Below are 24,113 nucleotides of genomic sequence, written 5' to 3' on the forward strand. Positions count from 1 at the left end.
ATCCATGCCGCCCTACAGTATGATCATGTAAAATAATATTTTTCTAATTTCATGTAATATTACTTATATGAATAATTATTCTTAAAGGTACAATAGGTACTTTCGGAGTTCTAACGGTCAAGAGAGGAATAGCAGCAACAAAAACCTTCAAACCACAACACTGTTTGTCCCTCCCCCTTCTCTATAAACACACTTATGCACTCTATGTGGCAATTACAACCCATTTTCAACCAATGAGCTTGAAATATTGGACAGTTATGCAATGTTTTTAGTGTTGGGCCGTCAACTGTATATTTTGAAACCCGAATTTAAGGACTATAAACACAGGCAGAGGGTGAGTCAACATGTCAGTGAGACTTTTTCAATGATAGGAAGGGATTTACAATGGTCTTGTAACAATGTTTTAACACAAAAATCTTACCTATTCTACCTATAATGTAATTTCAAATGTCGCTGCAAGCAGCAATGAAAGGCCAAAGCGCTACAGCACCTCTATTAGGCCAATTCTGTTGTTTGCCCAATTCAGGTCCTGATTGTAATGTTCCCCCCAAAAATGTATTTGAAATATCATTGCTTTTAGTTTTTTGTTATAACGCCCCCTGACTTGTACATTTCACTGAACTTGGGGTGTCTTCCTGGTTGTGATATGACAATTCAAAAGTCATATGGGCAATGAAACTTCCCGATTACAATTCAGCACTTAAATGGTAAATGAGCTGAATTTATATAGCGTTCACATTCACCATTTCACACACACACCATCGACGATAGGCTACCATGCAAGGTACCAATCAGCTTGTCAGGAGAAATTGGGGGTTTGGTGTCTTGCTCAGGGACACGTTGACACACACAGCGGAGATCAAACTGGTAACCTTCCGACTGACAGAGGACCACTCTTACCTCCTGAGCTAATGTCATCCCCGAGCAGAGCAACTAACACAGATAACTTTACTTTGTATTTATTAAACTTATTTTTTGGTCTTCTGCTGCTGTAACCTATCCACTTAGAGGTTTGACCCATTGCATATTCAGAGATGCTCTTCTGCATACCATTGTAATGTGTGGTTATTTGCGTTACTGTCACCTTCCTGTCAGCTTTGACCAGTTGGCCCTTCTCCTTTGACCTCTCTCATTAACAACACATTTTTGCCCACAGAACTGCTGCTCACTGGTTTTTTTTAGTTTTTCTCACCATTCTCTGAAAGCTGACTGTTGTACATGAAAATCCCAGGCGATCAGCAGTTTCTGAGATACTCAAATCACCCTGTCTGGCACCAACAATCATTCCACAGTCAAAGTCACTTTGATAACATTTCTTCCGCATTCTGACTTTTAGTCTGAAAAATTCAAACTATTACACAACATATTTCCACACAGAAGCTAGCAATGGTGATGAAGAGCACAAATCAGACCACTAATCATTACCAACATACTACAATTTACATACGTAATATTACATTTTATTAATTATTATTTCTTTTCTGGTTAACACAGTTCTGCGGAAACATTTGCTTCCAAAGAGTATGTGCTCCTAAGGAGCATACTAACACATCTCAAGTAGTAGATTTGTTTTTTCTGAAATGATTTTTTTCCTGTTGGCATACATCAATTTTCAGGAGCAAATGCTCCTAAAATGGGAGTACTGTAGAACCCTGGTTAATTGAAAGGAAATTGACTATTTTGTGAGCAAGCTTGCATGAAGCGAGTGGAACCTATTTCCTCATTCTGAGAGTCAAGCAGCTTTCATTGCTTTTTAATCTGTTTACCTTCATAGCCCATACATCCAGAGGTTAGCATGCCAATTGTGCAAAAATGTACATTAAAAAAATCTTCTAAATCCTTTAAAAAGCTCCAACTCACCACCAGTGAAAAGTGGCTAGAAATAAGTACATACATACTCTCTTCCATCACCCTGATAGAGCTGTGACTCACTCACCCCTGCTATCACTATTTTCCTATATTAGCAGCATTACCTTTATTACTGCGCTAGTGGCCCTAGTTTTCATTTCATTTTAAAATGACTCCTTGTTCCCCAACATTGTCAATTTTGGCAATTATATCTAATTGCAGATGGCACTAAGTAACTGAACATAACTTTCAGAGCCAACAGAAAAAGGGCACCACTACTTCAGAGAGCCACCGGATCTGCTGATTTATGTTTTCATCTAAAAATCTAAAAAAGATTTCAGACCCAAGAAACCAGGTGAGGTGAGTTAACCTTGTGCTTGACCAGGACCTGATGTTTGACCTTGTTGTGTGCTGACAAACTCACATATGTGCCCATTCACCCACACTGATTACAAGTTGGTAGATTGTATTATTTATATAGCATAGTTTTTACACAAACCTTTTTTTGTAGATCTGTTTAAAAATGTAATTCCTTAATGGATTTGTATGACCTGCACCTTGTGAGTTTTATTGAACAATACTGTCCTTGCCCTTTAGACATGAGGCTGGCCACATACCCTCCTTCATCTCCACCCCCAACATCCTGTTGCCATTATTATTAGCTGCTCTTAGCCTTCACCCTCCTAAAGGAAAAAGGTCATTGTTTATACCAGCCGTCCCCTATAGGAGGGCTGTAAGCTGTATCCAGCTTGCAAAGGGTTCACCAGTAGCCCATCCCTCCAGTAGCTCACATGCATGTTTAATCAGGCTGTTAATGATGGCTGTATTTATTATAGAAAAGATGCTACATGATGCTACAATTGTGCTCCACAAATCCACCACTTAAACCTACTAGGACAGAATCTTAAACCATTATTCCAAAGATAAATGAAACATTTTTACTTTCAGAAACCTTGAATAGAATTTGTATTGTCGGGAATCTGATTATTATTTTTAATGATAAAAGAAATGACTCATGGATTTCTGCACTTTAATTTGCTACCAACACCATGATTCCCAATAACCCAAGACCACTGTAGTGGACAACCAAAGAAAACTTTCAATTGTGACAAAAAATGTAGAACTGTTGAGGTTTGAACAGAATCACTCCGAAGCTGTAGGCATAGATGTGCCAAAGAATACCATGAAGAGAGGTCAACACCAGCATAACCTCAGAAGGTTCCGTGCAAAATGCAAACCACTGGTCAGCCTCAAGAACTGTAGAGTTCAAAACAACTCTCTTTCAAAACACACACACACAGTAAGCTCAAACTTCACTCACTCTCTTCCCATTCCCAGTGGCCTCACATGGGCAAATCACCAGATTCGCACTCTTAAAGCTACATTCACCCTAATTTACCAACAAAGGCAACGGTCGAGAGACCCAAATCGATAATCGATTTTAATTCCAAGAACATTTCAAAGGCAGAGAAACATCAATAAGAATATGGAAAATCAGTTTAATCCAAACTGTCCTTTAACAACCAACAATGATGAGTCTTGCCCATCCCATATCTATACCACTCAGGATATTTGGTGTTCTAATTGGATGTGACTAAAAGAACAATTTGTTTTAAAAGCATACACTTTAGATAAACTTTGAAGTATATATATATATATGTATATACTTCACATATATGTATATAAATATATATATATATATATATATATATATATATATATATATATATATATATATATAAAGCATATACCTATAATGTATACTATATAGTATACATTATAGGTGTATACTATATATATATATATATAAAGCATATACCTATAATGTATATACTTCACAGACTACACCATTACTTTAACTCCTTATATTTCTCTGGTATCAGAGAAGCATCAGACTGCATGATCTACAGCTAGAGGTAGCCAGGCTGGCCTTCCCTTCGGGGACAGAATGTGGTCATAGTGAATTCAACCAAATTGGGTTCAGGAAAGAAAAAAAAACGACAAATGTCAGCATATTGACTTTTCTCACAGCCGTAAAAAACATTCAGCACTGATGCTTGGCTGTGATATCAGGCTGTTTATGCAACCGAGGAGCCTTTTCAACATTTTAGATATCTGTGATGGAGACCTGTAATGGCCTGCCACATTCCCAGAAGGCACTCTGTTGATTGCGTGGAGCGCTGCAGTCGTCCGATATTGGCCTGTTTCCCTGCACTCTGTCTTGATCTGAAGGCTGATTGTGAAACCTACAGAAAATTAATTTGATCTAAAAGGCAATTTGCCTTCTGGCCTCAGTAAGGAAACAGAGATGGTCATGATAATGTGCAAATTTGGCTGACCACTCGGTTAATCTGGGCAGAACAAATGATTGTTTATTGCCTCCGTCCTCAAGCAGAGGAGCCCGACCGGAACCAAGCCCAATCCAAACACCTCAAAGTTTATAATACTCTGCCAGTCAAAGCGTTAATTCAGCCCAATACGAAGATATCCTGGAGCCACACTAGAGAAGTACAGTAATGATTCAGTCCAGCACCCTTCCCTGGCCTGCGGGCTCCGTACAGCGCCAAATCAAATATGATTTATAAAACAGAAACAATATATATATTTTAAAATCTTTATTGCACATAACATTGGGGAGAAATGCAGCATTTGTCATTTAGACAGGATGAAACATTACTTTTTATGGGTGTTGCCATAGCAGCCGTTAAGATAGCAAAGATGGAAATGAGCTGGTTAATATTAGAAAAGCGCCTTTGCCTGAGTCCAGCTTTACTATGAGCTGAAAGCCATTGAACATTACCTAAACAGGGCTGCTGCTTAACCTATTCTGACAGCTCATTTGAACATGTGTGTTGACGGCAGCCTACAGTCTCAGTAGCTCCTGGCAGCTGAATGGCATTTTTGGCAGAATGGTGGAATGAAATGTTATGCATGCTGACAATTAAGGGTTGATCAGCGTATAAAGAACTGTCTTATTATTTATTCATGTACTGTACAAGCCTGTTTTTTTTATTATTGCGTAATATCTCGCTGGATGTACTCTGCTGTAAACATAGATAGAACATGTACAAATCCATAAAAATGTCTCTTCATCACCTGCTCCATGCAGCGTATGTATATATGACTGGACAGGCTGATTTAAATTGAAGGGAGGGGGAGAGGACTTCCCTCTCGCACTCTGGGGATTGCATACATAGTCTGTCCTCATTCTGCATGCTTTATACTCTACTGCATGACCCTTTTTCCTCTCTGCATCTGCACGTGAAAATCCCCGAAACCCACACACAAATACAGTATGTACATACATTCTGACAATCGTTTCCACATACACGCAAGCACACACACACATATGCATGCACGTGCGCACGCACACAAGTGCACACGCACATGTATACACACAAGCAGCGCACACACACGTACGTACGTACGCACACACAGACGCTCACACACACATACACATGGACACACACACACAGGCACAAACACACACACACACACACACACACACATACAGTAAATATTGCAGCACTGAAAAGATCCCTCTGACCTTGCTGGTTGAGTTGAGCTGTCCAGTGGGTTTTATGCAGGCCGGTGTCTGGAGGGGGTCGTTCACAGCCCCCTGCCATTCTTTACATCTCCCACAGCACTCCCACAGGGGTCATCAACCCCTCTGTGACCCCCCCATCCACAGAGACACTGAGAACAACCATCCCTGCAATTTCATGATGGGAAAAGGCTTCTGGCCCTGGATTATATATTGCACTAGTTCACTTCGCTGAACCATATACTGTAAACATGTGCAGCTCTTTTCCATTTACTCTCTCTATTTAGTCTTTCTGGGACCTTAACCCCAAGCAGTACCTCACCATGTCCTTAGCCTACGCTGGTCACCTATGAGTATGTTGCTTTCATCAAACATATGTTGAGCGTGCTTATAATACAAGGAAAACACAATTTTCCATATGCCATGTTAGTCCAGTAAAATTCAAATTAAATTGGTGTAATGAGTAATTATTTAACTCAAAATCTTTGGACAGGGGCATCTTTCAATATTTATGTCCATATTCTACACAACAACACCTGAATAATTATTATAATTACAATGGAAAACCATAGGGAGAAGATACAGAGGGTCCAACAGTATAGCCAGGCTGGAATATTAAGCAGTCGTCTAATTCCATACCAGAATATTACACCACGTTTCCTGTTTGAATTTGCATTGTCCAACTGACAAAATCATTTTAAACCTGGAAGAATGATTCTACAGAGAACAGGTTTAAATATTCTGCAGGGAGGAAATGGAAGGAGCAGAAGACATATGGTTGACATCAAACACAGGTACGTCACGGAGACCATCCTTATACATTTAGCTCCCAGGCAATTCTGCAGGAAGCGAGATGGCTTTCTATCCCGATTAACTCTTGAAGATCTCGAAGACATTCATGACAATCCTGACAGCAGCTCCTTAGACCACTATGACACACTGCCAATAGGCATTTATAACAAGAACCATGAGAATCCATGTACAATTCTCAACCTGAGAGTAAATTAACTTTGCATACATTTATGTGTTTTATTACCATAAGCTCTATGTAACACTGTTCATTTTAACCTGAAACTGTATATGAGCAGCTCTGTATAACATTCTGTATGACAACACAAAATGTATCCTTCTTTGTGATCAAATGTTTCTTTTATTCATAAAAAAAATTGTAGCCTGTCCAAATAGAATTTTGACACGTTTTGTGTTCAGAGATGCTCTTCGACATACCACTGTTGTAATATGTGGTTATTTGCATTACTGTCACCTTCCTGTCAGCTTTGTCTGGTCCTTCTCTGACCTCTGATTAACAAGCTGTTTTTTCCTGCAGAACTGCTGCTCACTGGATGTTTTTTTGTTTTTTTGCACCATTCTTTGCAAACTCTAGAGAATGTTGTGCATGACAATCCAAACAGTTTCTAAGATACTGAACTAAGTTTCTGAACTAAGTTTCTGAACCTCTTGACCATGTCTGCATGCTTGTATGCATTTAGTTGCTGCCACAAGCTGGTGTACAGGTCTACCTAATAAAGAGCTTAGCGAGTGTACTTCCGTGTCAAAATCCATCCTCTAAATCAACTAGTCACTCCTTGACTTAGTTGTAGTGCAGAATAGTGTTTTGCTTTGCAGCCCTTGATTGAATAAAATGTATCGAACATCTCCGTAATATTCTTTAAAATAGTCCCATACAGGGGACTGATAAGTAGCTCTTTATTTAATTAGGAAATGACAGAGCAGATGAGACGAGGATTTGTGCGTGTAAAGTCTCTGTTATCAGGCGGATTACTGTATGTTCAGAGACTTCCTCAGACTGGCAGGAGCACACATCCTACATGTGCAATCCCATCACGGCTGGCAGTCCCAGGCCTGCTGACAATCCAACGCCTGCTGCTCCCGACTTGGTCATGGTTTCTCATTTCTTATTCATGTATACAGAGAACAAACACAGCACAGGGGGATGTGCCTTCCACCATTTCATCTTTCAGCTAATATCAGAGCACGCATGATAGATATTCAATAAAGTACAGATGTCAATGTTATCATATTTTTAGTATTAGTATTATTATATTTTATAGATAATGCTGAGTTAATCACATTTACTACAATTTGTTAAATTTACAGAAGATGAGTTTTCCTTTTCCATGTGAAATGATTATACATCGCTTTTGTATTGTAGCATGGCAACAATTTAAGTTTTAAATTAGCGAAACACAAAAGCATGAAAACCTTTTCAGCAAATACCATACATGTGTTTAATTTTTTTCTGTACACCTTTTTTTTTCCCCGATTGTAACTTTTCTCCAAACGCAGAAAGCTCACTTTTATCTGGGTATGTCCCACCGGCAGAACATCTGTAGGCTGCAGCTGTCAAGTTAACGACAATCCCCTTCCACATGTTTACATCTCGCTCTCCATTTTAGTTATTTTATCAGTCTTTACTTTTGTCCTTGACGCTTTTTGGAAAATGTGACATCCCAATCATTTATTCTGCACAAACCTTTGACATAAGTGTCTTTTTTGATTGGTGTTTTTAATGTGATATTGTAACATTTTAAATACATAATGCAGTTGCTGTTGAAAGAGTATCTCTGCTCTTTCTCTGCTCCAAGTCTGGAGAAGCCTACACTATACAATCAGCTAGCCAACCTTAAATACAAATTTTTTTGTTTGTTTGTTGTTGCACAAAATCAAGGAACTGCTGCAGTATAGTGAAGTCAGGTTTAATGAAATTCAAAATGTCAGTATTTATTTGTTATTCGTGACATCCTGATTTGGACCAGACCTGGGTCCAATACACCAGGCAAGCTTAGACTGAAACCAAAATACACCAAAAATAGATTAAAGATGAGAGATAAAGATAAAGATCTCTGCTAAAAATGTCTGCAATGACAAAAAGGAATAATCACTTTTCAATTATTAAAAATGTTGGGAATATGTTCCATACTTTTGCAAATAAATGATGCACTTTTTTCATCATTGTAGTGATATGTTTAAAAAGTTTCTTCAAGTGCGAGCGGGCAGAGACTTGTGAAAAGAAATAACTTCTAGATGCACCAGGAGATATGGGTGATCTGGTTCTAGGATGACAATATAAACAAATGAAACCGTAAAAAAAAACTTTTCAAAGAAACCTTAAAAAAGATTATCTATAAAAGTGATCTTAGATCATTATAAGTGGAAGAAAATGATGACTCTATCCGAGTAAGGGAAATGTATTAGCTGGCATGGTTGGCTTTCTGTGATACCTCTCAAGTCATAGGATTATCTTCAGATAACGTTCGAATGTGGTAACTGGTAAAGCAGTAAAATGTGATAAATGGTCTTTCTCCAGAAATGCCCACTGGTTAGCATTCCAAAGGAGATTTGTGTTATCCTTCTCTGTCATGGAAATGCAGGAACAGCGGCCAAAACAATGCTGTCACCATCTGTGTTGAAAGATGGCTTATGTGCTTGCAGGCGCTCACAGCTAAAGTTGCATGCAGAATTAGCTGTGTTGTGAAGGGAAAACACTATTTCTTCAAGACACTGTGTGTGTGTGTGTCTGTACATGTGTGTGCAGTGAGTAAAGGTCTTCCTTGGCCTACCAGCCCCTTCGTAATTATTTAGCTCACCGGTGCTGTCTTTGTTCTTAACCCATTCTGAAGTATCACCCTTTTTCTTGAAAATGACATACCCAAAATAAAATGGTTACTATTCTTGAACCCTTTTGAGTACAGGCATAAACCTGGTCTCTTCTGAAAGGTAACCCATTGTGGTTTGTTCCCCAAGAGTCAGAACTATTCTACATATTACTAAAACAAAGTTACAGAAGCTCAAACATTGTGGAAGTGGAAGCTTTTTTTCTCAGTGAAAAGATTTTCTGCATTTGACTGGATACAAATTATTGCGCCTGTGGATGGTGTGCTAAGAAACACAATGGAGCCACAGCCAGAGCACCTTTCAATTTTGATGACAATATCATATAATTCTCTATGTCTAAGCATACAAAAAGGACATTTGGAGACTCCAAAAGGACACATAGAAGCTAAATGATATTATGGGTCTTACGAGGTGTAAAATACTGAGCCGATGTGACTTACCGATACATTTTGGTATTTTGGTAAGTCTATTGTTTGGCCTATATCTCTGTCTGTTTTTTCCTAGTTCTCAGCCTCATAATGCCCCCCTTGACTTCCATTGGCACAACTCTGGTGCTCCTGTTGACAAACGGCAATAGCAGACTCCAAATACAATCAAAATCCAAGAATCAACACGAGACACTAATGGTTTCTTAGACCTGCACTAAGGAAGCAATGAACACACCTGACTAATCAGAAACACATGCCATATGTCCCAAAAAAATATGGTATCATAAAATGGGTCACCCAACATGGATGTAAATACCCCCAAATGTACGCTGATAGTTTGCACTTTAACCTCATAATCACATTCTTCCACTTGAAACGCAAAGTGCTGTAGTACAGAGCCAAAAGAACTGAAATTGTACCACTGTCCAAAATCAGTCTGCAGTGTATGTATAAAAACTGATATAATTTCAACATGGTGAAACAGAAAAAAGGGTATCATGAATGGTGCACAGAAGATATGTCTAAGTTCCTGGCAGAAACTAATTACAAGTTATTCCTGTGGCTAGATAACGTTGACTGTAATTGCAGAATACAGCACAGTACCAATTACCAGGAAGTGCCTGATGTTTGATATAAAAACACTAAGCGACTCTCCACAACCCAGTGACACCCATTAGTAATGAGCCCCCTGTAAATATAGAATAGTCTTTGGTGGATATTATTCCAGTGTTCCAGCACACACATTTATCACTGTCTCCATGGAAACTTTATTTTAATCATAAGTGAATTTCTCCACAGATGATGAGTTGAGTCAATGTTTACTTGAAGCTATGAAAAATATTGCCAGCAAACCATCAAAGATTTCTTCCCTTTGTAAAAGATTCCATTATATTATATGTTTTTTTCCTTTTTCCTGTTAATGTAACCATTGAGCCATTATGCGAATACTGCATATTTAAATTCAGAACTAATCAGATTTCATAACTCTTGGGTGAGAGAGATATTAAGAACTGAGAGGGTATACAATGAGAAGTAAAAAACAGTAGCAATGAGTGCTGAGTTAGCAATAATCACGTTGATTATAATTTTTTTTAACTATAAAGCACATCAGGAGTGCACCAAGCAACAAGCTCGACTAGTTAAAGCCCTCTTAATGTGACCAGTTCATTTTTCATGAATTTATCAATTGTTAGGCAAAAAGCACGACTTGGGCTGTGCTGAGTGTAATTGCATACTGCTGTTTTTTTTTGTATTTTTTTGCCAAATCTGACAGTAAGCTTTTTTTGCCGCTGTATTGTTCAGTCAAATCTGTAAAAACTGTTAAGTGGATGGAGCCCCCAGGAGGCTCCAAGTTCATTACCTTTAGTATTCCATTTGTCACCATGGCAATGAATATCATCAACACTTGTTCCTTTTGTCTCATGGACCTTTGCCAGCTCTGCAGTGACCTGTTTTCAGTCACCTGAAAGAGGCTCTCAATACTAACACAGAAGGGGGCATGAACTATCAACCTTTCACACAGTCTTTTAACTCCGACAGTGTTCCAGGCCAGCCTCAACTGGATTATGCAACTGCAAAATGAGACCACTGCTCCTCTATACTGAGCTTAAGGCAGCCAGATCGGAGTTGTAGCGTGTTATTAAAGGTGACAGTGTAGAATAGCAAGGCTCAATTTGCACTGTTTTCAAATATTGTGCCCGTGCTTCTCTACTGATGTGCCTCTAAGCTAAATAATTCCAGATAAACCAGGACACAGTTGCTGTCCTCTCCAGTTATCTGCGCATCCGTTTGTAAATACAAAATGGCAGAGAAATTGCGTCATTTATTGAAGTACCCTTGTAAATTCCCAAGCACACTGGAGTACAAGCGTTGCGAAAAGGGCACATGAGACAATTGCAATTCAATTGAATAGAATCTGCCACAGTTCTCAGTCTGCATGTAGCCAACCCATGACCTGCTGTTACTGCCATTCAGTGCAAGAGGCTTTCTCATACGCAGCTGAGCCTCAGAGAGCATGTGTGTGGAGTGAGTGGAAAGTGGAGAGAGGTTAGGGATACGGCCATTGGAGTTTTCTCAGTACACCACACTCTCTCCTCTTAGCACCCCACCGCCAGTCAGCGCCCCGCCTTCTCTCCTGTTTGGCACAGAGGGCGGAGGGAACAGTGGAGTGAGCAACTGTATGTCAGTGAGAGACAGGCGGTGCTGAGAGTGTTTTGTACGCAGGGCAAGCAGATATAATGAAAGCATTCCTTTCATGAAGAGGCCATACATTAACCAAAGTTTAAAAAGGTAAAACAGAGGCTCCACGGCACACCATGTGTTATTTATGATGCCACACAGCGCCATTTTCACTTCCAGTCTAATGAAAGCCTATCTGTCATCGCTTTGTGCATCAAACCAGCTGAGATTTCATATGAAGTCATCTTTATTTCCCCCAAATGCTATATCGCTCCCCCATGTTACGAGTCAAGGGACCGACTGAATGAATATACCCCCAATACACTAATTGCAAAGTGAGATCATGAATCGCAGAATGACTAGAGCCAGTATATCAAATAAATTGTTGTGTTTTACAGCATTTAATGCTTCTTATGAGGCGGTGACATGGCAATTCATAAGAAAATACACTGTAGCTCACCCATTGTGCGGATCACTCAGCTGTCACTGCTGTTATCTCAGCTTTCTTTAGCTGACAAGAGCCATGCAATTCCTACTATTCCAGACTGTACTAGATTCATTCACTACTGGGTAAAGCACATAGTCTGTGTGAATTGAAGGTTTTAAGCAGGATTGTTAATATGAATGGGACTAAGACAGAAATTCTTAGTATTCTGTCTTAGCATGGCAGGGCATGTGGCAAACAGCTCCTTGACAGACAGTGCTGCTAATGACAACAGAATCAGAAGACAAGGTTTAATGTTTTACATCCAATAGAGCTCATAATACCTACAGTGGGCTCCAGAGTTATTATTAAACAAAGGCTGCATATAATAAACAGCACTACATTTTATGTTCAAACACACAGGAAAACTATATACTTTTATTTCAATACATTTACTCTCATGTTTCAATGTTTTTTATTTAGTAATCTGAAAACTACAGGTGCCAAAAAAGTTGGCATCCCTACTCTCATATTTCTGAATAAAACACAAGTGATTAAAATTTTGTATTAAAAAATGATTTGATTTATGATTTCAGCATTCATGGGTCTGAACAAAAAAGATAAGCAGATGTTTTGTATTTGATGAGGTCTGGGGACACTTCAGGACATATAGGTGCAGTTTTGGGAAAACTTGTGGAATTTGAATGCCTGTTGACATCTTTACCTAATTTTGTACACAAGTTGACATGAAGTGTGTGCACAAATATAAAGTTGTTCTGGGTTGGTCCTTAACTTAGAAATTGACATATTCAATGCTAATTTTTTTTTTTTTTTTTTTGTATTTTGCGTACACTATATATTTAAAAACTATATAATCGTTTTTGAGATATTGACAATTTTATAGGACTAGTACATAGTGGAAATAGGTGGAAATTGTCTTCTAGGGGGACAAAATGGAAATGGTTAAACCAGGGATGCCAATAATTCTGTTTTTTGGGAAAATATTTTTTTTCATTTGAAAAATGTAAGACTGGTTGATTCTATTGAATCATTAATGAAGCAAGCCAGTTTATGCATGTTGTTAAATAAAGCTGACATCAATAACTGTTATTTTTTTTGTTTACAGCACTTTTTGTGCATATTTATTTAGCGTGCCAATAACGATAAATAAATACAGCGAGCTCCAGAATTATACATAATTTGTTTTGCATTCCCAGCAGTCATTAGGCTGTTGCACCAGTGCATGTCTTCCCCTGAACTCTTTTCAGAAAATAAAAATGAAAAAAAGTGGAGCACCTTCAAAATTCCAATCTTTTGTTCCGTACCTGCAAAATACCTGTACGCATCACACAGCGCGAAAGCTGTTTCTGATTTCTCAATGAGGACGTACGAGCAGCAGTTCAGAATAGTTCCTAACTATCGTCTCATCACACTTCCTGGGGCCCTGTGTCCACTCCACAGGGGGGGGCTTGTGCTTAGAATGTGTGGGGCTTAATGATGAATCACAGCTTGATGAGGAAACAGCCACATAATGGTCAATGTGGGACCAATTAGCAAGCATTTCATTGAGATGCTTTGGAAAACCTGTGCACTGTAGAACGTTAGTATCAGGCTGTCACCCTGGCTTCCTGTCTTCTCGTTTTCTCCTGACATCAGATTCTGACCAACTGCTGGTGGAAACTGACAGGGAGCCAAAAATCGAAAACCACTAAATGCTAAAACAGATCAGCGGAGCAGCTGATGATAAAGAATGTTAATTGATACATCATGCATAAGGAGTTCACTAATGGCATAGGAAGGAATTCAGTGGGTAAAAAATCTACCAAAATGAAGTGTGGGGTGTGAATGACGACTCCCTTATTCTGGTAATGATTTACTTTGATTTTTGGGGGAGGGGGGGGTCACATTCTTTTCAGTCATCTTGGGCATATTCAGGGAGATTCAATACAAAACCATACCCCCTTCCCCATGCAAGACTCATCTCTATCATTCATTATACCTGTGTATTCATTAAAATATGTGAGTCTTACTCATTAGCTTTTAGTTTGAGTTTTTAGTAAATATGTGTTTTATAGAAATGCCACTTGTGAAATATTTTCATTGAAAATGCTCAAGATCTTGGCCAAACAGTATTACATTGCGATTCCCAAGTTTGGCCCCGGGCGGCATGGATGGTGCAGTGGGTAGCACTGTCGCCTCACAGCAAGGAGGTCCTGGGTTTGAATCCCCGTTGGCCGGGGCCTCTCTGTGCGGAGTTTGCATGTTCTCCCCGTGTCTGCATGGGTTTCCTCCGGGTACTCCGGTTTCCTCTCTCAGTCCAAAGACATACAGGTTAGGCTGATTGGAGAGACTAAATTGCCCATAGGTATGAGTGTGTGAGTGAACGGTGTGTGTGCCCTGTGATGAACTGGTGACCTGTCCAGGGTGTATTCCTGCCTTTCGCCCAATGTATGCTGGGATAGGCTCCAGCGACCCTGTTCAAGACAAGCGGGTTAGGATAATGAATGAATGAATGAATGAATGCAAAGCCAGGTATACACGTATGGCCAAGTCTCATGGAAGTTCTGGGAGTGTCTTAGATTTAAGATCCAAAGTAACCCCTGTGAAACATGTTGGTGGGGGTGTCATGGTCTGGGCATGTATGGCTGGGTACTGGTTCACTTATCAGCATTGATGATAATGAACTGTATTGCAGCTGCAAGGTTTGTTTGATTCCAAATCCAAAATTGTGGAATACAGAGCCAAGTCAAGAAAATAATGTATTTGTCCCGAACATTATGCAGCCCACTGTATATATGAGAAAGTCAAATACTCGAAAGATTATTTGAGAACCAGAAGGTAATGTTTTCACCAAAGAAAAATTAAATGTCTTGCATCACATTATCAGTTGGAGTACTTAATCAAAATCACGCCTCACTTCTTGAAGTTCGAGAAACTTCTCTGAATCACTAAATGCATGAATAATCTGCATATAGATGTGCATCATTAGCATACGTCATTCACCTTGCGCGGGATCAGTGCTGTTCAGCCAACCCAGAAGCAAATCACAACAAAGCAGTCTGCGTACGACAAAGTACCTCGGCTATGTTTATGCATCTCAAATCAACTGTGTAAGGGAGACGTCCATCATCACGCATCCAACGCGACGGTCATGAAAACTCAGAAGGACAAAGCCGCGCAGGAGCGCTGTCAGTACCTGGATGGAGACGTCGCTGTAGGACCCTCCGATGACGCCCGTGATGGCCAGCGGTAAGTCGTCGTGCATGGCGTACGACCCGTCGGGGCAGATGTACTCGCTCTCGTCCACCTTGGTCAGGGAGGCGCGCACAAACTCCAGGGACTGCTCCAGAGCGTAGGTGTCCTTGGAGCAGGTGTCCAGGATGTGGGCTCCCAGCCGCAGGCCGGGCAGGATGCGGCGGTCCTGGTTGATCCGGTCCAGCGCCAGCAGCATGGCCTCCAGCCTCTGGATCCCGCGCTGCTCGTTGATGGCTCCGCAGTCCTCCATGCCCTCGCCTTTGTGGTGCACGGGGAACAGGCCCCCGATCACCAGGTCCCCCTCCACCGTGATCTCGTGCTTGGGGGCTGTGTTGTAGCTGGTGGTGGGCAGGGCCTCGGGGACGAGGGTGAGGGTGAGCAGCAGCAGGACCAGGTGGAGGTCCCGGCAGGGAGGCCCCTCCGTCTGGAGGCCAAACCTTACAGCGGTCATGAGGACGGGCGAGTTGGGGCGCTTCTTTTTCCGGGATATTCAAGGTGCAGCACTGCCTGGTTTTAGAGGCCTAACGTTTCTGGCATTGCGAGGTCCCTCTCTGGTGTCAGTGACATCTTTTTTGTATCGGATTTCTCTCCCTGAGGATAGAACAGAAGGAACTATAGTTACCAGACTTGCAAGGCACTAGAGCAATTATTTTAGACAGGCATGCTGTCTATGGTGAGAATACAACCAGACTGCACCTCTATTCCAATAGTGTGTGGGCACCCCTGGTCAAAAAGCCTTTTATAATTAATATCAAAGCGAACGGAAGCAAACCTGACCTCTAAATGGTACAACATTAACCATGACACATTTCTTCAAATTTTTAAGCAAAAGAGAACTTTTTATTAAAATTTTTAACAGTTTTCAAAATAATAAAAAAAAGAAAAAGGTCCTCTGTCAAAGTTTGGAAACCCTGTCAGTAATTACTTTGTAACTTCTCCTTGGGCAACTATAACAGCTTGTAAATGCTTCTTAAGAGTCTTTCAATTTTCACTTTCTTCCTGGCAGAACATCTCTAGCTCACATATAATACCCAACCCTCTCTTCAACTTCTCTGGACTGACCTTTGAACATTCTTCTTTCCACTTGCACAATATGTCCTGTGCCCTCAGCTGCCACACAACCCCAAAGCATCATGGATCCACCTCCATGCTTCACAGTTCCTCTCTACATTGTTCCAAAAGGCTTCAGGCTTTTCAATGTTTTATTTTGCATAATTCAGACACTTAATTTTGCGTTTAGTTCGTTCTTTCTGGAAACTCTGCCGTGAAGGTCTTAAAGTACACTGTATTGTTGTACTGTGAACAGCTAGACTTGTGTTTGCTACATTTTCTGCAGCTCTTTTGCAGTGATGTGTCAGTTCATCTGAACATTTCTCACCAGGTCTCATGCAATTCTATCTGAAATATTTCTTGGTCTTCCAGATTTTGCCTTGACAGTTCCATTTATCTTCCATTTTCAAATAATGTTTCTGACAGTGGAAATAGGTGGAAAAGGTAGTTGAGAGAGTTTTTGTAGCCTTCTCCTTCTTGGTGAAAATGAACCATCAGGTACAGTCATGTGAAAAAATTAGGACACCCGATGGAAAATTGTGTGTTTTTTAAACATTTTTAGACGTATGGATATTTAATATCAATTTTAACAAAACTGAGAGATTCAAGTAATATAACTAAACAAGTAAAACTGAAGAAAATCCTTTTTAAAACTTTCTGTAAAATGTAATAAAATAAAAATGCAATTTCTGGTGAGGAATAAATTAGGACATCCCCACATTTTTTCCCACCTAAAATGGCTGAAATCACACACAGGTGTATCACATCAGGTGCACATGATTAGAACATTGTTACTCAGCATTTTGAAGGAGGCTTGCCCTATTTAAACCTCAGACATTTAGTTTGGTGTGCTCCTGACTGTTAGTGAGAGTGAACACCATGGTGAGATCGAAAGACCTGTCTGAGGCCTTCAGAAAGAAGATTGTAGCAGCTTATGAGTCTGGTAAGGGATTTAAAAAGATCTCAAAAGATTTTGAAATCAGCCATTCCACTGTCCAGAAAATAGTCTACAAGTGGAGGACATTCAAAACAACTGCCAACATGCCCAGTTTTGGCCGTCCAAGCAAGTTCACCCCGAGAACAGACCGCAAGATGCTAAAAGAAGTCTCCAAAACCCCTAAAATGTCATCACGGGACCTACAGCAGGCTCTGGCGACTGTTGATGTGAAAGTGCATGCCTCTACAATCAGAAAGAGACTGCACAAATTTAACTTTCATGGGAGGTGTGCAAGGAGGAAACCTTTACTCTCCAAGAGAAACATTATGGCCAGACTGAAGTTTGCCAGAGAGAACACGGACAAAGACCAGGACTTCTGGAATAATGTTCTTTGGACAGATGAGTCTAAAATTGAATTATTTGGACACCAGAACAGAGGACATGTTTGGCACACACCAAATGCAGTGTTCCAGGAAAAGAACCTCATACCAACTGTGAAGCATGGAGGTGGAAATGTCATGGTTTGGGGATGCTTTGCTGCAGCAGGACCTGGCCAGCTCACCATCATAGAATCTAACATGAATTCTACAGTGTACCAGCGGGTGCTTGAGGAACATGTGAGACCATCTGTAAAACAATTAAAGCTGAAGCGGAACTGGACCCTGCAACATGACAATGACCCAAAACATACCAGTAAATCCACCAAGGACTGGCTGAAAACAATTAAGAAGTGGAGAGTCCTGGAATGGCCCAGTCAAAGCCCAGATCTTAATCCCATTGAGATGCTGTGGGGTGACTTGAAACGGGCTGTACATGCAAGAAACCCCTCAAACATCTCACAGGTTAAAGAATTCCGCATTGAGGAGTGGGGCAAACTTTCCTCAGACCGATGTCAGAGACTGGTCTGAGATGGTTACAAGAAGCGTCTCACTGAAGTTACTTCAGCCAAAGGGGGTAACACTAGGTATTAGGGGGTAGGGTGTCCTAACTTTTTCCTCAGTTAGAATATGCATTTATGTTGATGTCTTTTGTTTAATGAGTAAAACAAGGTTAATTTGTTGTTTACCTGCAATTAGATCACTTTCTTTTCCAGAGATAAATAAAAACAAGATTAGACATCGATATGTGATCATTTCTTAATGAATAACTGAATATTTAACGGGGTGTCCTCATTTTTTCACATGACTGTAAATCACCTGGGTCTGGGCCTTAGTAATCATCTTTAAAAAAAAGAACAAAGAATAATCCAAAAGGGGTCCCAAATGTTTGAACAAGGGCTTTTTTCCTTTTTTATTATTTATGAACAGTAAAAAATAAAAATCTTACTTTAAAGTTTGCGGAAAGGTCTCATGTTTAACTCTGTACCATTTAGTTCAGGTTTGCTTTCGATCACATACAGATTCATTGTAACGGATATTTAAATCAGGGGTGCCCAAATCTTCGCACTCCAATGTAACCCACCATGAAGTTTGTTATGTAAATTGCATATTTTTTGGAGTGGAGGAAGGAATAGCAATAATTACATGTCATATTTGTTCCTACTAAAAAAAGAAAACCAGCACTCTCACAATCAGCTATTCATTGGATTTTGGGTTTAGGATGTTCGCCATGGTGTCCAAAGTCATTTCTGTATTAGCAGAAGCATGTTCAATATACAATAAGTTGCCAGGTTTTTATCATTTTTAGTGTGAGGAAGACACCCCAGCCCCAACCCTAACCTCCAAAGTAAATGTAGTGCCCCCATCATCTGCTACCTTAATTGGAACATATGGACATGCCACTGCTCAGCACTCAGCATCATACAGAGGGATTGAGATTCTAAATTGAGCCTACCGCAATTTTGATTTGTGAAAATTACCTATTTTTCTTTTATTTCACCCCTATATTCTCTGTTCAGGCTTGTTTGCTTTCTACAACTGCCAACTCAGGAGAATGCAGAAGCTTGCGTGTCCACTCTACTCTCAGTCTGTGCAAGCAGACTGCTGATTCACAACTGACTTCTCTCTTGTGGTGAATTCTAAACTGCCCGGCTGGACCGCAGACCGCAGCCAACTAAGACACGATCCGGGCTCGTCATCAGCAGACCATGGCATACAGGTGTGCACTAGAACCAAGCCTTAACAGGACGAGCCAACCAGCAGCCCTGACTGTCAGTTGATTTTTGTTCAGTCGAGCCAAATTAATTGCTCTATTTAAGCAACATAATCAGCAAAGATAAATAATATTTATTAGAAAAACTCCCACAGAACAAACTGTGATTCATTAGTCAATGTGATAAATTGTTATTCAGTAAACATCATCATAACAAAATTGTTGGATGTTAAAGCAATATTATAGAGATTATATAGAGCAAATTATAGTCTTCAAAGGATCAATTTATTCAACCGATGAGCAAGATTAATGTTAATTATTTTAGTATAGGAATGTATACGCTTAGACGCATGCATGAATGAATCATCACGCGTGAATAGTTTCGTATTTCCTGAATGTCACTCCAATATGTATTAGCTTTGGTGCTCTCTCTGAATCAGACACTCATTTGTGAAGTTCTCTCCTGGGTGCCCTCTCCAGCTCATGATATTACTTCAATACAGCTAAAGTGTGTGGCTGCAGTACACACAAACATACACACACACACACACACACACACACACACACACACACACACACGCACACATGCACACACATACAAGCACACGCACACACACACACATACACACACACACAGATGCACACACACACGCACCCACCCACGCATGCACACACATAGACACACACACACACACACACACACACATTTATGCATGCATATGGGCTTGTAAAAGAAGGGACACACATGCAGGAGAAAACGTAGCCAGAGCACATGGTGTCACACTAAAAACACCCAGCCAGATGCTAGTTTATCCAGATTAGACAAAGACATACATTTTGGTTAGCAATTTAAAAATTGTGCTGGGTTGAACATACAGTTTAAATGTAATACAAGCATTCACTGTGAAACATGTTCTCCTGTTATAATCAAATTGACTCTCACCTGGATATATAATGTAAATCAACTACTTTCTGCCTTTCACTAGAAATGCAGACCCCTCAGATTCCAGGACAGTTGCAGAGAGAAATAGATAATTCATCTCTTATTGATGTGACATTCCCCATAGATGCTATCAAGACATATTCGAAAGCATCATGCAAAATGCAAAAACAGAGACACAGCAGAGAACACAAATGGCAATCCGCAGATCAATCTATCAAGCAGGCAGTGCATGCCTGCCCTTCCCCCTGCCCCATCCCATCCCTCTCAGTTCCCCCTGTGGTTAATTAGATGTAGCACAGTACATTGATGCAATATACCCAAACAGATATTGAGCAAATATCACCGCACTCCCTCTCTCACTCTTGTTAGCGAGGCCAGTTCATTCAAGACAGCAGGAGTTATAATTAATTGCAACAGCAGGCTCTTAGAAAAATAAATGATTTTTGTAAATATTTCCCCCAATTAATTTTTAACCTGCTGGGTTCCCCATAGAAATAATCATGGCAAAATTCTCTCTATCTGACCATCTGATAACTGGCTTTTGTATAAACTAATCCTTTCCACACCTGACGTGAGGTGATGTCTGGAGAAATGGCTGCTTATACACTGAGTGCCCCCAACTTACCCCAATATCTTGTGTAAGGCTGAAATATGGTTTAAAAAAGAAAAGAAATTGGAGACTAACAAGACACTGTTATCCACCGAAACAACGCACTAAACAAAAACGTGATCAGAGTATGACACACGTCAAGCATTCACAACAAATAACAAGATGATACCTGCTTGCCCAGGGATGGACTGAAACTGAGATGTTTAAACAGTACAGGAAACATTGCTGGGGTTTTCAGGTAAATTAATACAACCATGAAAACAAGACGACGGACATTATTTTAGCTCTTGGTATAACATATTCATAGCTCCCCACACAAAGGATTTGAACTGAAAAGTTTTGCTTGTGAGCAGTTCCATCATTCCAGCAGTACACTGCTTAGATAATAAGCATTTTGTCTCTTCTTTTCCCTTTAGTAAAAAGAAAGGCCAATTTGCTAACAAGTTGATTTTTCCATGTGCGTTTCAATGCCGAGAGAGAGATCAAAGAATATTATTGATTGTCTTCCAGAATGACAATGCTCAGCCCACAGCCAATCCAGATGTTTGAAATAACATAATCAAAACAGTTATTAGCTTTTGCAGAAGCACTTGTAATTATTTTCTTCAATCTCGTTTTAAATGGATGTTCCCCAAAGCCATTCATTTTGAAAACTTTTCTGAGGAGTGCAACAGCTGTCTGACACCCATCTCCATTCTGCTCATTACTTCTTTACAGTGCTGTCTGTCGATGTGTTTTCCCATAAAGACCAGTGTGCTCATCTCTCTGAAACACAGCCCCACACTCATTAGGGCTCCTTCATCTAACCTTTGTTGCCATAGTAACTTGCCATTGAGAAAGAGACGGGAGAGGACAAGCAGGCAAATTTTCCAATCAAAATGGTCCTACCAGGCTACTAAATGAAATAATATGTAAAGTATTGTCCAATCAGGCTGGGTCTTAGTGGGTCCATGAACCCCTGGTCTTTGACATTGGATAGTACATTGCATACTACATTCTATATAATTGGTCCATATGGAGAAACACTATTAAATGTAAATTTTAGCAATTGAATCTAAGTGGCGCAATACCCCATCCCCACCGTCTTGGAATTTGAACCTGTAATCTCATCTGAAGTCACACACTAACAGCACTTTACATGCCTGTCTATGCAGTTACAAACTGACTCTCTACAGCTTGCCTTTTCTGTGGTGAAGGATGTAAATTGGATCATGATGGTTCAACAGTCAGGCTATTGGTATAAAACCCATAATTTCATTAATTCATGGTTTGTTGCCTCTTACTGATGCTTTTAGCCATCCATGATGATTCAGTGCAGTTGTGAACATTGCCAAACAGATCTCAAGGCCCTGTTATTAATTCCCCAAATGTTCTTATTAAATGCTTATTTTGGTATACAAAATTAAGTGGCTGTACTCAATGTAAAATGTCACAGCCATCATTATAGCAATGATGTTGAAGCTTTCAATGGTGAAGAATCTTTTTTTACATTCAATTTGCCTTTTTAATTATCCAAGTAGAAGAAACCATTTGTGATACTTGGACAGCTTATAAGACACTAACAAATTGCACTGCTGAAATTGTACAGCTGAAATTCAAAACCTCTGAGCTACAAATCCTATGCATAAAAGGTTTGTAATTCCTATACGGATCACCCAATATGGATGTAAATATGACCAAATTAAATCTGAGAGTCTGCAGTTTAACCTCATGTTCATTGTTTCATTCATCAAATATGATGGAGTACAGAGCCAAAACTCTGTCCAAATACTTAAGCACTGCACTGTTTATAGACCTCCAAAAAAGCTGTATTATCCCATGATAATTATGCATGAGTAAACTGACAGCTGAGACCTGTGCTTCTGAAAATAATGTTGGAATATTTCATCAATATGGACACTCATGGCATTCAAGTTATTCGAGTATTCATCTACAGCATTTTTCCAAGACTCGCCTTTACCATTTGAAATTCATATTACACTATATGACATCACTTTTACTTGGGGGATTCATGCCGGCTACATTGTAAGAGTAAAACCAGACAAGATATCTTGCAGAATGTTTTAAGTTCTTATTTTTGTGCTATGGCACATGAAATAATAAATCGCTGGCTGGGGCGAAGGAATCTCACAGCACTCCACTCTTTGCTGTAGCAAACAGACTGAAGAAACAAGGGCAAAGAAACAGTCATTTAGGACAAGCTGGGAGTACTGGCATCCCACCATTTTATTATACCTGATGGCTAAAGCTAGGGTGGATATTGGCTAGAACTTCTCCTCGGTCATTACTGCTTGATGTGATGGTGGATAAATAGGGGATTCACTTTCTTGAACAAAACATGAATACCAACACCTAGATTTAGTGGTGGAGAATGCAATCATGTATACCTTAACTGGTTTGCATTGCTGTTAACAAATCTGTATGGGTCATTCCATGAAAAATCAACTACAGATGTGGGAGTTGACCACTCCGATTTGGCTCAAACTTTGTGTAAATATTCTTTATGTATTAAATAAAGAACATCCAAAATATTAGCCTCGTTAGACTTGTCATTCTAGAGATAATGGCTCTCAATAAAGACGAAGGTGGCACCCAAAAAGTCACTCACCAGTGGAAATTGGGGTGTTTGTCAATTTTGGAGCATCACATCTTTGGCACTAAAGTAGGGAACCTGAAAACCTGAAAACATGTGCTCTGACAGACTTTCTGTCAATTTTCAGATTATCAACTCTGATTTTCATAATAGTGCTCAGACAAAAAGTTATGGTCATTTAAAAATGCTAAACCGTGCCACTTGGTGGATGACTTCAAAACTTCTACGACTAGTAGACATTTTGGCCAAGAATATTCCCAAGCAAAATGAAGTCAAATAGAAATAAAAAAAGTATACAATGCCAAAGTTGGGTCCAGCCAGGGTTTCTAAGGAAAGATTACTTTTAGCATTGAAAATTAAATTTTTCCAGTTCCTCAAAAACTAGGCCATAGTGAAAAACTACTGTTTTTGAACATTATTATTACAGTATTTATAATGACAGTACTTGTCATTGTTAGGTAATACAGAATTTACATGCAAATGGCAGCTCTTTAAAAAAGTGTGCTGCCTCTTCAAAGGCCCTATCAACCTATCAGCGTTATCTTCTTAGTTTTAGTGTCTAAAACAAGTTTGCAA

At 39.8% G+C, this 24,113-nt stretch overlaps 1 protein-coding gene across 2 annotated transcripts in view; it reads right to left on the bottom strand.

Moving 5' to 3' along the window:
* Positions 1-24,113, bottom strand: part of LOC133110435 (metabotropic glutamate receptor 2-like) — a 54,889-nt gene that overhangs the window by 19,047 nt on the left and 11,729 nt on the right. For both annotated transcript variants that reach the window (XM_061220537.1, XM_061220538.1), the window contains exon 2: positions 15,255-15,904. In XM_061220537.1, the coding sequence (XP_061076521.1) occupies positions 15,255-15,764 (510 nt within the window). In that variant the 5' untranslated portion in view covers positions 15,765-15,904. The remainder of the gene's footprint in view (positions 1-15,254; positions 15,905-24,113) is intronic.

The sequence above is a fragment of the Conger conger genome, chromosome 14, assembly GCF_963514075.1.
Source record: "Conger conger chromosome 14, fConCon1.1, whole genome shotgun sequence".
In the NCBI taxonomy this organism is placed as follows: Eukaryota; Metazoa; Chordata; class Actinopteri; order Anguilliformes; family Congridae; genus Conger; species Conger conger.